The following is a 14,365-nucleotide window of genomic DNA, read 5'->3' as shown; positions in this document are numbered from 1 at the left end:
CATGTGTGATGTTGTAAGAAGTTTAAAAGTTGATGCATATTCTCAGCCTTAGCCATTCTGGGCCCAACAGAGCTAATGTACATGCAGAACAGTTTAGTGCTTGTGTATTCATCTTTAGCAAGGGTGGACAGAATATTTTTCATGCGTTAGATGCACCCTTAATGATAAGGAAAGGCAGGGATGTAGGCATATGTAGGATTTGAGAGGAACTAATGCAAACATAGTGGTGGTGGGGGGTGAGAGTCAAAATACTTTATATCTTGAAAACTCTTGAAGTACCTAAACATATGTCATTGCTGAGTACTAAAAGAATAATTAAAGTGGTGTTCATATGAAAAGATTGTTCATCAGTGTTAGTATCAAGAGGGTACAGTAAAAAGGAGTCCCCAGATTTGTAAATATTCAAGTTTTGGTTTACGTTACCAACTTTTAATTACGATGAAAACAATGCAGCTGCTTGTCTCTGGAAAACAAAGGTTTGTGATTATGAAAAGTTATATACAGTGCATCAATTGTGGTGGGAAACAGTGACAAGACCCCAGTTTCTTTGGAAAAATGCCATTGTTGATTAATTGCAATGTATTTCAACTGTGTATATATTTCTCACAGTTGCCCAATAAACACACTGCTTTCATTCTTTGGAGATTAAGTTTCTCCTGTGTTCTCAAGCTCTTTCCAGTTTAATACAGTGTTTCTTTTGATGGATTGGTTTTCCTGAGTCAAACTTAAGAACTCAGAGCATCTTATCACACTTTGACCCGCTCACTTTCTCAGGGGCAAAGAAGAGAGGGGGAAAAAAGCCCATCAAGGCTTGTGCCTGTTAAATCCAAGCTCTCAAGGGATTTGTTTTTCTTTTGGCGTCAGATTAGATGTTCAAACCAAGTGGTGGTGTAGGGCCACGGGTGAGTGCCCACTGAGCCCTTAACAAGGCTAATCCCACAGCAGCACATTCCAAGCAGCTAATGGGTGCAAGGGCTGTGCTGGCTCTCACATCGCTGCGCCGCGGGCAGAGCGAGCGCCTTGTGCGGGGGCCAGGCGCAAATGTGTTATTAGCAGTGACTGGCCCTGCCGAAACGTGGGCAGCTGATTTTACTCCGGGACAGCCTTAAACACCAAGTTTGATGCTCAGGTAAAGAAAAGAGAGAAATAAAATGTTTTTGGTGGGACTTTGCAGCAAGGTTAATAAAGAGAGAGACTTACCCAGAGAGCTATGAATAAACTAAATTCAAGTATGGCGTGTACTTTATGACTTCACTGTGGACTTTAAATTGTCTTAGTAACCATTACTGAAGGAGTATTTATGAAAGAAGAGAAAGAGAAGATAAGCTTCTTGCTCTACTAGTCTTGAAAATATTTTGCTGTAGTTTTCTAAACTTTTTATTACTTTATTAATTCATGTTATAAGTAAGAACTTAATGCCGACAGTTTACTTATGAATATGTTGATTTCCTGGAGTTATTCTGTTGTGAAGACTCTACAGCAAGTAACATAATTTATTATATCTCTGAACTTTATAGTTCATTTCAAATTATATCTGTTGCAGAAAGGTAACTGGGGCAGTGAAACCAGATGCTTTCTTTTAAATTTGGAAGGACAAGGAATTGTGAGATTAGTAAGTCACGTATTTTGTCATCACACTTCTGCCAGGTAGAATAGTATATTGTTTGAGATCTAAAAGCTGGAAAGTATATTTTCCTGATGTGAATAAAGGAGATTTTAAACCAGACTATTATTTTTGCAATATTATCTTTGAAGAAGTGTGATGAAATTACATTTCAAATAAAAATTATTATTATTGTTATTTTTTTTTAATGTAGCTGTGTTTCTTTTCCGCTTGCAAAGACAATATGAGAAGAGTAGGAAAACAAATTTTAAATGTCCATTTCTTGGGTTAGGAAAGCTTGCTTTTATACCTAAAGAAAAAGTTTCAGTGAGGTACCTGTTATGACACCTTTTTGTAATGGATCTTGAGATAAATTTCGCTAGTGAACACCTTTAGAAAAGACACAATAGTTCTGTGTAGCTAGGAAATTCACCAGGTGAATTGTTTGCAGAAAAGTATGAAAATAATAATATGTTTAATAAAGGATATTTAGAAGTTATAATAAATTAAACCTCAAGGTAGTCTCTCTTAGGTAAAGTAAAACTTTTTTAGCTTTCAGAATTTCTATTTAACTATATTTTGTTTAAACAAAACAAATCTTACCCAATCTTCTATAACACATTAAACTTCTGTTTGCTAACATGAGAAAGATCAGCCAAATACAGTTTTGTTTAATGGTTTTATAGACTTTTTTCTCTGCTTGTAAAAGTGATGTAAGGTATCTGCTATGCCTGCAAAATATGAAGTCTAGCAGATTTTTGAAATAAAAATGCAAGGAAACCAAGGATAAAATATTGTTAAATAGCACCAGTAACCACTAGACCCAGCAGGGAAATATTTTCTGTGTAAAAAGCGAAAGAATAAATTCTATATATTGGGACTGGTAAGTTGTAGATGTAGCTAGAAATTCTTGTTATGGTACTTTATAGTTTGTGCTAGTGACAGTCACTGACTCCATGAAATTTCTTCAGTTCACAGTGATTTTCACAAGTTTCAGAAGCAGAGGGTTCTGGTTTTAAACATGGAAAATGAGATACAGATTGAATTGACAAGAAGGTAACATTAGATAGTGATGTAGCTTTAGTTAGTAAAAGTAATACATACATACCCTTACTTATATACTTATATTCTCTTACATAGTAAAAGGTACCATCAGTTAGCTAAGTAATGTTACATAGGCAATTTCAAATGTTTCTTTTCATAGAGGCTAGATGCGCGTATTTCCTTTAAATTGTTTAAACTTCATTTCACATTACTTAATTTTCAGATAATTTTGACATAGCTCACAGTTTATAGTACTGTCTATGCTGTGCAGTTAAGTGGGTAATTTTATTATTTAAACATATTATGTTAATCTGTTTTAAATGAATTTTCAAAGGAAAGCTTCAACTCATTTCCTTATTAAAAGAAATAAAAGAATTCTATCTCTGTCAGTGTTCTAGGGAGCTTGCCAGAACTCATATTATATGGAGTGAGGATTTCCTAGATAATTAAAAATATTTCAGAACTATGAAAGTCTCTTCTTTCCTGTTTTGTGTTTGGTTTTGTTTTTTCCCTTTTTCTTTCCTACCCATCTCTCTTTTTGTTTAAAAAGATTTCTTGTGAATCTGACAATTAAGACAATGCTGAGGGACATTTCTTGCTTTTCTGTGAGTAAGTGACGGACAATCTTGAGTGTTATGAACAACCATAGCTTCACTTAACTACTTTAGAGACTACCTGCCAGTCATCTGTTCCAAAGTATTAAAATTTTTTGTGTCTTGTTTCAGAAACAGATCTTTCTCTTTTTTTTTTTTTTTTTTTATATTAAGTTGTCCACATAGAAACTGTAGTTTCTGCCTCTGTGTTAAACAGCACTCTCAGTGCTCGTGTAAAAATGTATTGGGTGGTTTGGTTGGTTCAGTTGTGGGGTTTCTTTTAGTTAAATCTGGCTTAGTTGTATCGCTGGCATGGAAACAGGGGTTTTTACTGCATATGTGTAGGGTCTTTTCTGCCATGCAGAAAGGCTTAGAGTTTGAGTTGATTCTTCTCCAGGGATTCCTTCCTCTTCTATGAGAATATAGGTGACAGCATCAAGGTCATCGGGCTAGTGAATAAGAAAACAATATTAAAAGCTTTTGTTGGGTGCTTAGCTCTGGAAGGGAACCATACTTCTAACAGAATGTTTGCTCTCTGCAAAATATGCCCTGCTTATCTGAAGAGTCAGTGGAATTTTCTCTTATGCTTTAAGTTTTTCTACAGTTGTACGGTAAGTTGTATATAATAAGCAAACACAGCTCAAGGCATTTCCTTTGTCTTTTTTAGGCACAGAAATCATGGATAGAAAGAGCATTTTACAAGAGAGAATGTGTTCATATCATACCCAGCACCAAAGACCCCCATAGGTAATTGCATGTTACTGCTATGAAAAATGAAAGTTGATTGAAAAAAAGTCTTTGTCTCTATATATATTCATACAGTGGATATGGATATAAATATTTTTTAAACTTATATGTTCAAAAGGTAGTTGAATTACATCTGGAGTGATGGATTCCTATGGGAATTATTAGTTAACATTTCAAAACTTATTTCATAAAAAAAAGATAAATCAAGGGTGGATCAGCATCTGTGTTTAATTTTCTTATCTTCTTAGTTCAATATTCAGTGCATTGAATATTTACCTAAATTGGATGTATGACACGCCACACTGTCAAAAGAAAGTAGATGCATTCGACTGGCAATTTAAATACATGCTAATCGATGCAAAAGCTGATCACTTGTCCTGATGTTACCTGAAGAAGTTACCTTTAATTTCTTTTTGTACATATTTAGAACAAAGCATGATTTTTTTTTTAAATATAGGGGAGTCCAAAGTAAACAAGACAAAGAAAAGAAAGGTAATATGTGTACTATATTGTTTCCATACACAAAGGCTTCAGGAAAGGAGTCAGCAGATTTGAAAAGGGGTTGGGTTCTTTTTGTAATTTGTTTTCCTGTTTAGTTTATACACGCACGTGACTTGGGTTTTCTGTTTGTGTAATGTCATAGGTGTTGCTGTGGGCGTCTAACAGGTCAACACATTGGACAGCCTCCGAGCGCCTCCGTTACTCAGAATGAGAAAAATGAAACCAGGCTTACTCGCAATGACATCCAGTCGGAGAAGTGGTCCATCAGCAAGCACACGCAGCTCAGCCCGACGGACGCTTTTGGAACCATTGAGTTCCAAGGAGGAGGCCACTCCAATAAAGCCATGGTAACTGTATTTTTCTCTTAGATAAATAATGCTGCTAGATAAAAGTAAGCATTCATAAAGAACAAACAGCATTCTTTCTTAACTTCATGCTAAAGTATTATTGAGCTCAAGACCGGAATGTATGTTCTTATGAGTGGGTGAACAAAATTAACTGTAAGAGCTGGAGCACAGTGTAAGAGGAGCTACCTTTATGAAGGCTGAAGACACATTAATGTGCTGCTGTCTTAATTTTATTCTAATGACTACTCATCCCTCTTTTTCTGAATAATTTTTTTAATTCAGGTATGATTTCCCATTGCTGGCTGTGTCAGCAAAGCTGACAGATTTTAAACATACCAAATTCCTTTTAGTATTCCTCCAGACATGTATCGGAAGATAGACCAATTAGACTCGTGGTTCATATTTCAATGAAGTAAGAGGCCCCAGGAAATGTCTTGTCTAAGAACTAGGAAATCCCTTGAGCAAGAAGTTTCTCCATCCCTATGTAGTGATACCAAAGTGTATTGATCTGAAGGCTTTGCTCCACTAACTTGGAGAGACCTTTCCAGAGCACACACTAACCCATGCATGTATTTCTCCTATGTAATATTACATGAAAGGAAGAATCTCTCTGACCCTATCTGAACTGCAGAACCTGGATCTTTGGGAATGACAGGTGAGTTTGTGCCTAGCACTTCATGGCCAATACTCTGCTTTGGCAGTGAGGGCAGACGCTGAACTCCTGGGCCCTCTGCCGAATAACCTGCCCAGCAATCCAGTACTGTCTTCTGTGCATGAATTCTTCCCAACAGGTGTCTCAGATCTGTCATAAAGAACAGAGATTAGAGACAATGAAAATCTCAGGTCCAGTGCTAGCAAGAGCAGAATATTTTCCTCAGATGTGTACACAGGTGCTGTAGCTGGAGTGACTACTTAAATGGATGGTTCTGTTTGTGCAGATGGATGGCTTCTTTTGATAAAAGAAAGCAAGCACTGCTGCACCAAGAAACAAAAAATTAGGTAATTTCTCTCAGAGTATCACAGACATCATATGTTCAATTGATAACCAATCACCTAAAAATCTGCAAGGTCAGAGATCCAGAGATACAGTAATGAATGTTATTAACCATATATGGGTACTTTGCATTGAATCTGTGTTTATGAGAAGGGATAATCACTAGAACTTTTTCAGTGATGCTCTTGAAGATAGCTATAAAGCAATAAACAGACCTGCCCAGACAAAAGTGGTCTTGGAGAGCCAAAACATGATGAAGGTTTTAGGGATGCTGTTGACACCAGTACTCCTAGAGGATTTCTGATCTTTGCTGGGATACTGATGTCCTGGCATAGTGCTGGAAGAGACAGGTCATGCTCTAAGATATGTGCTATGTGCTCAAAGAAATGCAATTGAAGTGAAACTGTGGAGGTAAAACTGTAAGTCAGCATGAAGGAAAGAAAAACATTGTCACAGAGTGCAGTCAGGAGTGAAACCATGAACAATTTAGAAAAAAGAAAAAAAGAGAAGGGGAAAAAGGGACTTAAAATCTGAGAAATCTAAATAACAAGTTAAAACTTAGGTATGAATACAGACAATTAATTTATTGCTGGAAAAACTCCAGATTTATTTTGACAGGCTAGAATCAGGAAGACAGTTGCACCTGCCATCTATTTGTAATCATTAAACCCCACTCAAAACATGGGAAAAAATCAAATTCTTCATTAATTAAAAAAATCTGTAAAATCTCCAGAAATTATCCCACTAGTGGGAAAAGTTCTTCAAATTAAATAATTCAGTAAATATCTCTTGAATCGGTGTTGTGCTTGCTTACCACCAGTGAGAAAAATACTTCTCATAAGACCAAAACACAAAAAAGGAGGCTTGCATAACCATTTAAATGGAAACAGATTAAAGAGTTTTTTATAATGTGTTTGCCACAGAAAGCAGCATGAATATATCCTTGTGTTTGTATTTTCAGACCCAAACATTATTTTAGGGTAAACTGTAGTCAAAAAGCTGCCTAACTAGTTGTTGCAGTTTTATTATTAGAAAATTAAACTCCTTCCTTTGCATTTACTGGGTACTAGATCTTTCCTATAATAACTAAAACTTAACAAATCAAAAGCTTTCTGTGGAAGCCAAGAGTTTGCTCAATCAAAGAAACCAACCAACTTTGCCAGCAGAGGAAGGAAAAAGGAGACATTATATTGAAAAAAAGGAACAAGTACATAATAGTACTTCGAAATATTCTTGTTTGACGGTACATTCTCGAATCCAAACGCAGAGAAGCTGATCAGCATGGATAAGGGAAGAAAGATAAAGGGGAGAAAACATGATAAATTGATTCCTTTCTAAAAATGTGTTAGTTCTTTTGTAGGTACTGGCTACCAAATAACAGTATGGAATGAGCTGGATTTTGATGACAGTCATGGCAGGTTTATATTGTGCCTACAGGCTAATAAAATAACCTTATAAAGCAGCAAGACTTGGCAAGATGACCAAATCAAGGAAAACCTCAGGGGAAGAATTTGGCATTAAATTTTCCACCTATTCTCTATTTTATTTCCTGAAATGGATGCCCTCATATGAAAATTACTAAGCAAGGGAAACACCGAACTGAGCAGTATTTTCTTGGTCTGTGCTAACAGCAAAATTGTTAAATTTTTCTGAATCAGACTGCAAAGAATTAGGTGGGGTTTGTTAATAGGAACCATAACCTCAGATTTATAATTGGAAACCAGGAGTCAATTAATGGAACAGATTAGTGCATGTAAAACTGACAGATAATTATTTTCTCCATTTGAAGTAACAGAACTATATTTTAATACAAAATGTATACTAAGTATAATTATACTTCTCATGATACAATATTATATCAGTTGCCACCAGACAATAACAATCAGATCTTTCGCTGTGGAAATGAAAATTATACTGAAATCATAATAGAACATGTGGATTTGGAACAAAACAGCGAAGATGTAGGCGTACATATTATCAATAGAACTGACTGGGCCATTAATTTCATTTCCACAGCCACATGGAACAAAAATTCCCAAACAGCATGACTTTTGCTAATGCTGCGGAGTTGTTAAAGTATCTTCAGTGCAGCTGCACTATCCTCCTTAAATCAATAATGTGAATAGCTCAATAATTTGTGCAGGAAATTACATAGAAGCACATAGCTGAGCTTAGGTAACACTGGTTAACAAGATCAGTTACTAAAAAGGCCTTTTCTTCAGTCTTCATGTAACCACAGATGATCCTGATCCTGTGGTGTTTAGATCTCTGTCAATCTCGTATTTTCTTTACAAGTGACTCATCCCATTAATATGTAAGAAACGCAATTAACAATTTTGCTTGCTCGCATTTATTTTGTTTTTATAGCAGATTTTCAAATTTAACGCTTGTAAAAAGATGTGAGAGGGATGTGGGTATACATAAATTTTACTACTAGCTTTTGCAAATAAAATTGAAAAAAATATGGGAAGGTTAATAAAATATGATCTGCTTGCACTAGTTGGCTCTTTGCAGTTTAAGAAGTAACATGTTCATCTAAATATGTACTAGCATTTTTTTAAGTCAGAAAGCAATAATCAAACTAAAGTGATTCCATTCCAATTATGACCAATATTCTGAAATTTTTAAAGTATATTCTGTTCATCAGTGTAACAATTAAGACAATCTTGCTGTGATGCATTTTGTGCTGTGTTTGTGACCAAACTAAACCCATTTTTATAATATACTATCTGTCTTTACACACACACACACATACACAAAAAAACCTTAACATTCTTTCATTAATTGCTGGGCCTATTCATTAATTGGTGGGATTGTCTATAAACTTCTTTAAAGGATTGCTCTTTACAGAACTAAAACTTCTTTCATCATGGGTTTTCAGGGTTAAATGGAAGATGGCTGTTTGAAAAGCCTTTGGTGAGTTAAATAGATTCCTCCTCGATGAATGCATTTCAATGATACATTTCATATGCAGAGTAAAATCCTAAAATAAGTTTGCAGCTGCAAAAGAAAGGAAGTTTACATCAGTGTTATCTGCTTAACTTTTCTTATGGTGCATGGAAACATGAAAGAACATCAGTAGAATTCCATTGAACATGAACAGTTACTTGGACAAAATTGCTAATATTCAGGTCCTTAAAACTTTATTAAGGACATTTGGAAATCAGTCCCAGAAAAAGGTATTTTTCTTGGTTTAAAATGCATTGAGTTTTATAAAAACTGTATAAAAAGGATGCCAAAAATCATCAAGGGTTTTGAGAGGAAAAAAGAGATAATCCTATAACTTGCATAAACCATGAAAAGGCAGCAAAAAGTGTTTCTGTGATAGTAAATTAATTCTTTAAAAATATTTACAGAATTTAAAAGACAGTGTTCTACATGGAGAAAAAGGGGAAATAACACAGAAAAATCTTTATCCAAAGCCCATTTAAATCAATAAGGGTTCTTTCACTGAATGTTTGTGTAGTTTGGGTTAGGCCTTAAGGTGTTAAGAAGAAATAACTTATACAGAACCAATCTGTTTTCAGTCTAAGTAACAGGTTTTTTGTTGAATTCAGGGAGAATTATATTTTTTTTTTTTTTTTGTGAGGATCACACTTTGAGGCAATCAGTCTTTGATTTCAAGACATATCTGTAGTGATAGAAACACACTTAAGTTATGAAAAAAGAAACACAGGAGCAACATAAGAATGCAGATCACAAAATGTTTTCTGAATAGTTTTACTTTAAGAAATACAACAGAATTCTGAGTCTCTTTGATTTATTCACTGATACTCTCATCTGCAATCATTCACCAAGTAATTTAATGAGACAGCTGTGCCTAAGTAACAGAATAGAAATTCTACTTCTCAGGAACTTTGACTTTCGCCCTAGGGCACTGGAGTTGAACTTGGAAGTGTCTGGCTGTTTGACTAGTGGTGAGCACAGGTATGTTCTAGAGAACACATGACAAAAAAAGTGAAGCAACAATGGGCACCAAATGCACTCTTGCTGACTACTACTGTACTAGTTTAGGGATCAAATGGGCATCACAGCTCCAGCTTGATGCTGTGTCATTTCGCGTTCTGTGTTGATGTCAGTCAGGTCAGCCTGTAAGTTTAGTGATCCAGAACTGTACTTTTGCTTTCTAGCTTGCCCTGCTTTGCTGACACATGAAAACTGAACTCTTGCATCCTATCTGTATACTTCTCCCGTAAAGAAAGGGCTAAATAATTTCCCATTAGAGCTGATAGTTTCTACAGCTGACAGGTACACCAGGCATGGAATTTCATAGCACAGCAGCATAGTGGTTTGGCTCAGATCTAAATTTTGTATCTGCCTCCAGAGGCTATTGCAAGACAATTCAGGAACAGCAGAAATGCTCATTAACAATCTAAGGAAAAACTGATAGGGCTAAATATTCTGTTACAGGATTGGAAGAAACTGATTTTTATTATGGACAAAAACTGTAAAGGTGTGATTCATAAAAATAGGACAGAAGAATTCTCTTTTAGTTACTAGCTAACATGTTAAGTAATGGAAAAAGAGTGATTTCAAGTATTCCAAACTAAAAATTGCTTCTGTAAGAGCAAAAATTATTCAAATAGTCATAAAAATTGAATGCTATGAACAGAAGAAAAAATCATGTTTGGCACCATTGCCAAAAACTTCTAAACCAGTAAATCTTACCTCTGTTGATGTAAATTTTAATTTACATAAAGAAACCTTAGAGATTTATTTTTCCTTTTATTTCCACTTTGTAAAGTAAAATTATCCTAAATATAGAGGGGTTTGCCTGCAGAGCAAGCAGTTGTTTCTAGTAAAAGATGTCTACATTTCAAATAAAAGCAAGAAAATACTTCCAACTTTCTGCTTCACCTTATAGATTTGTATTTATTGGAATTCAGAGGTCTTCACTTATAAGAAGAGTAATACATCGACTTAAGAAGGTAGGGACAGTGAAATCACACGTTTTGAGGTATTTAAAAAAACACTGAAGAATCAAAAAAAAAAAATCACTGTCCAGATTAGATAATACACATTGATGCCATTTGTGCCTTCACCTTGATATCATCCCAGATGATGCAATGGCATGTTTTCCACATATTTTTATGGTCATTGCCAGTATGAATTCACCTTAATTATCTTTTTAAGACTCACAGTCTGTCCACCAAAAAACAAACCAAAGACTCCAAGTTTGACCAGCAGAGTTTTCATGTAGGCCCCATGAAGGATGTTGGTTATGAATGCTTCCAGTTGCCCTTTGCAACCTCAGATCTCCCTTAAGACATTAAAAAGGGAATAAGGATCATTCTTCTTATACCCCCTCTGGTGTGTTAAAACTTTGACAACCCTCAAATCCCAATTTAAAAACTATTAATGTCTCAAGCTGGTCAGTGGGATCAAGTGCCATACAAGATTTTATCCCACACTGGAAATTGGTTGAGCAGCTACTTAGGAGGCAGTTCATTAATCAGCTTGACAGATATGAATACTGCATTTTCTATGTCCAGTAGCTGTTGTGGGTTTGCCTGGCTGCTGCACAGGGGTGAATGTGCATTCCCAAGTTCTTGCTCAGCTTTCAGTTGGGTTGTGCCCCCCCAACTAATTGTGCAAACAGGCTTCTGCTTCCAGAAATGTTAACAATGGATGTTCACTGAGCAACAACCCATTCTTGCAAAAAATCCTGTCTATTAGCGGTTTCCTCTGGAAAATGTCAAGTCCTTATTTCTTATTCAGCTAGAAAGGAATCCACTTTATTATCTTATGATATTACTAAAAAAAAGAACAAACTCTTGGCTAGAAATACTGACTGGACATGTCAAAAAGGGACAAAATGGTTACATAATATGTATGGATATTATACTATCTGGCATGTTACAATAAACAAGTTAGAACTAGGTATTCCTCAGGCTGAAAGCCTGCCTGAAAACCTGTATACCAGGCTGAAAGGTATACACCTGATGTCTGTGATGACAACCTACCAAGGGAAAGACTGCTGAAGTTTCTCTACAGGCATTGATTGATTCAATCAGAATTTTGACAGATGAGTGCTTTCTGTAACCTATTTTATTTTATTAAGAGGATCCTTTCAGATCTTAGCAGCTATAAAAAGAATTTTTTCCTGTTTCTGCTATGTAACTAGAAATCAAAAAAGTTATTACCTGCCCTGTCACAGGTTTTGTGAAATAGCAACAGAAGGAGCAGGAGAAAGGCTTGTGAGAGAGACAGGTATTTGTGCGACATGGTAGTGCTGTAGAAATTTTGAAGACAGTTGTTATCTTTGAGCACACACAGATGGGCATGATCTCCCCTGGCACAAATTGCTGCGCACGTAGCACAGAACAGCCAGCAACTGGAAATGCATTAATTTGTTTCACAGCAGTTTTAGGATCTTGTAAGGCAAGATCCTGAACCTTTACAAATTGTACTTAGTTCAATTGTACATTCTTTCATCTGAAAAGCACCAGTTTAATAGTCTTGCTCAGTTTACACTTATGTGTGCTTGAAGAACTGAGCTTGTTTCTGTTTTTTCTTACTTTTTGAGGGTTTGACTTCGTTAATTTGAAAATGAGGTACAAGTAAATGTGCAGTTGTGACTCTGACTACCTAAGTCACCTTTGGCAGACCTCTTACATTCTTGGTCCAGTTTTTGTGTTTATGAATTGTAGACATTAGTCTTTCAAGCATTGCTAAGGATTTTGAAACAATCAATGTCTTAATTTCCTAAATGAAGAAAATTATGCAGCCTATGAATTGCAAGTGTTACATTATTCCTAGTTTTCTAACTAGGAAAGTTATCATCAGGCTAGCAATTAATTACTGTTTTTGTCATAAAGGTTGCCTTTTTTCAGTGATCTATTGGGCATAGATCATATGCATTAGAAACCAGTGGGTATAACCAATCTTTTTTTCTCTACTCTCTACTATTGCCCTTGTTTCTGCAGTATGTACGTGTGTCTTTTGACACAAAGCCTGACCTCCTTCTGCATCTGATGACCAAAGAGTGGCAACTTGAGCTCCCCAAACTTCTCATCTCTGTGCACGGGGGCCTTCAGAATTTTGAACTTCAGCCAAAACTCAAACAAGTCTTTGGAAAAGGCCTTATTAAGGCTGCTATGACAACTGGAGCATGGATATTCACTGGAGGAGTAAACACAGGTAAGAGCAATCTTGAAATAAAAGCACAGTGGCTTCTAGGAGACTTCATCAAAAAAAAGAAAAAATAGGAATGATGGGATTAGAGAGCCATTCTCTTTTATTTTATTAGTGATTCCTGTACTACATGAAAACAAGAAAGTGCCAAGTTCATAGCAACCTGGCAGCTGGTATAAAACAGAATAAAAAGGTTGCTAAAGTATGAAAAGCACACTGTGGAGCTGAAAATAAACCCTCCTGTGAGGCAATTGTATTAGTATATCACCAAGGAAGACTTTGTAAGATCAACTGTAAGCTGCAGGGAAGGACTACTAATCAAAGAAGTCAAACTCTTATTTTACAAAACTGAAAACACTTTCATCCAGAAAGGACCTTTATTTTATTTAATCAGGTGACCCAAAATATTAAAGGAAAAAAGTTCTGGGTTTTTGATGTGTTGTGAAACTTTTTCCTTACTTGTAGAGAGCTCTACCTAATTTTTTGCTATTGCATTTTCATCAAGAGGGATATCTGCCATTTCTAGTCAAAGAGCATCTGTAATACACCAAACAGGTGTCCTAGAGATAGCGGCTGGCCCAGTTCTGCTAGTGGGCGACAGCATGTATGCTTTGGGAATAAGCTGCAAAACATAGGTTCCTAGACAAAAAGATTGGCGCTGACATCTTAGTTACCCTCCCTAAAGGAGGCAGAAAGGAGGAGAGATTCAGGGGAAAGTGGAAGAAGTTCTGCTAGAGAGAATTGCAAAAAGTTTTGGGCTAGGACATGAGCTTGTAAATTCCTATGTTACTCTCATTTGCTGCAGTAGCAAAGCTATAATTTTTTACTTTAGTAAGAGTGTATCTTCTTGCCATCTCTGGAAAACAATGTAATCATTCTATTGTGTGTTAATTTTGGTGCATTGTGGGTCAACTCCTACATGTTTGAATATAAATGCTTAATAGATGTCCTGGACTTGGTATCCAGAGCACATCAAATTTAAAACAATATTCAATTTTATCACAGCAGCAATACAAGTAGCACAGAATCATAGAACATGCTGAGCTGGAAGCAACCCACAAGGATCAGAGTCCAGCTCCTGGTCCTGCACAGGAGAGCCCCAGGAATCAGACGTCTCGGAGTGTGATCCAAACACTTTCTGAACTCTGGCAGGCTTGATGCCTGAAGAAAGCAAAGAAGAGGAATGTTTGGACTGTTAGATAAATAGATGCAAATGTAATATGCCCCACATCTCTTCAAAAGAAGGAATAAAATCAGGTTAATGTTGATCTGTGCCATGTGGTGGTAATAATATTAGTTGTCAGATACTCTTGTCATGATGATGCCAAAGACAGATGTAAATTTTATGTTAAAAGTACATCAGAAAAATGTACATGTAGTACACCTCATGCAATGGATTACC

The 14,365-nt window shown here is 36.0% G+C and overlaps 1 protein-coding gene across 1 annotated transcript in view; it reads left to right on the top strand.

Moving 5' to 3' along the window:
• TRPM3 (transient receptor potential cation channel subfamily M member 3) overlaps positions 1 to 14,365 on the top strand; it is a 390,076-nt gene that overhangs the window by 247,493 nt on the left and 128,218 nt on the right. Inside the window, exons 2-4 of the mRNA XM_069001527.1 lie at positions 3,908 to 3,987; positions 4,631 to 4,835; positions 12,756 to 12,969. Of these exons, the coding sequence (XP_068857628.1) occupies positions 3,908 to 3,987; positions 4,631 to 4,835; positions 12,756 to 12,969 (499 nt within the window). The remainder of the gene's footprint in view (positions 1 to 3,907; positions 3,988 to 4,630; positions 4,836 to 12,755; positions 12,970 to 14,365) is intronic.

The sequence above is a fragment of the Aphelocoma coerulescens genome (genome assembly GCF_041296385.1).
Source record: "Aphelocoma coerulescens isolate FSJ_1873_10779 chromosome Z unlocalized genomic scaffold, UR_Acoe_1.0 ChrZ, whole genome shotgun sequence".
Lineage (NCBI taxonomy): Eukaryota > Metazoa > Chordata > Aves > Passeriformes > Corvidae > Aphelocoma > Aphelocoma coerulescens.
Note: the sequence above shows the minus strand (reverse complement) of the source record. Positions and strands in the feature narration are given on the sequence as shown.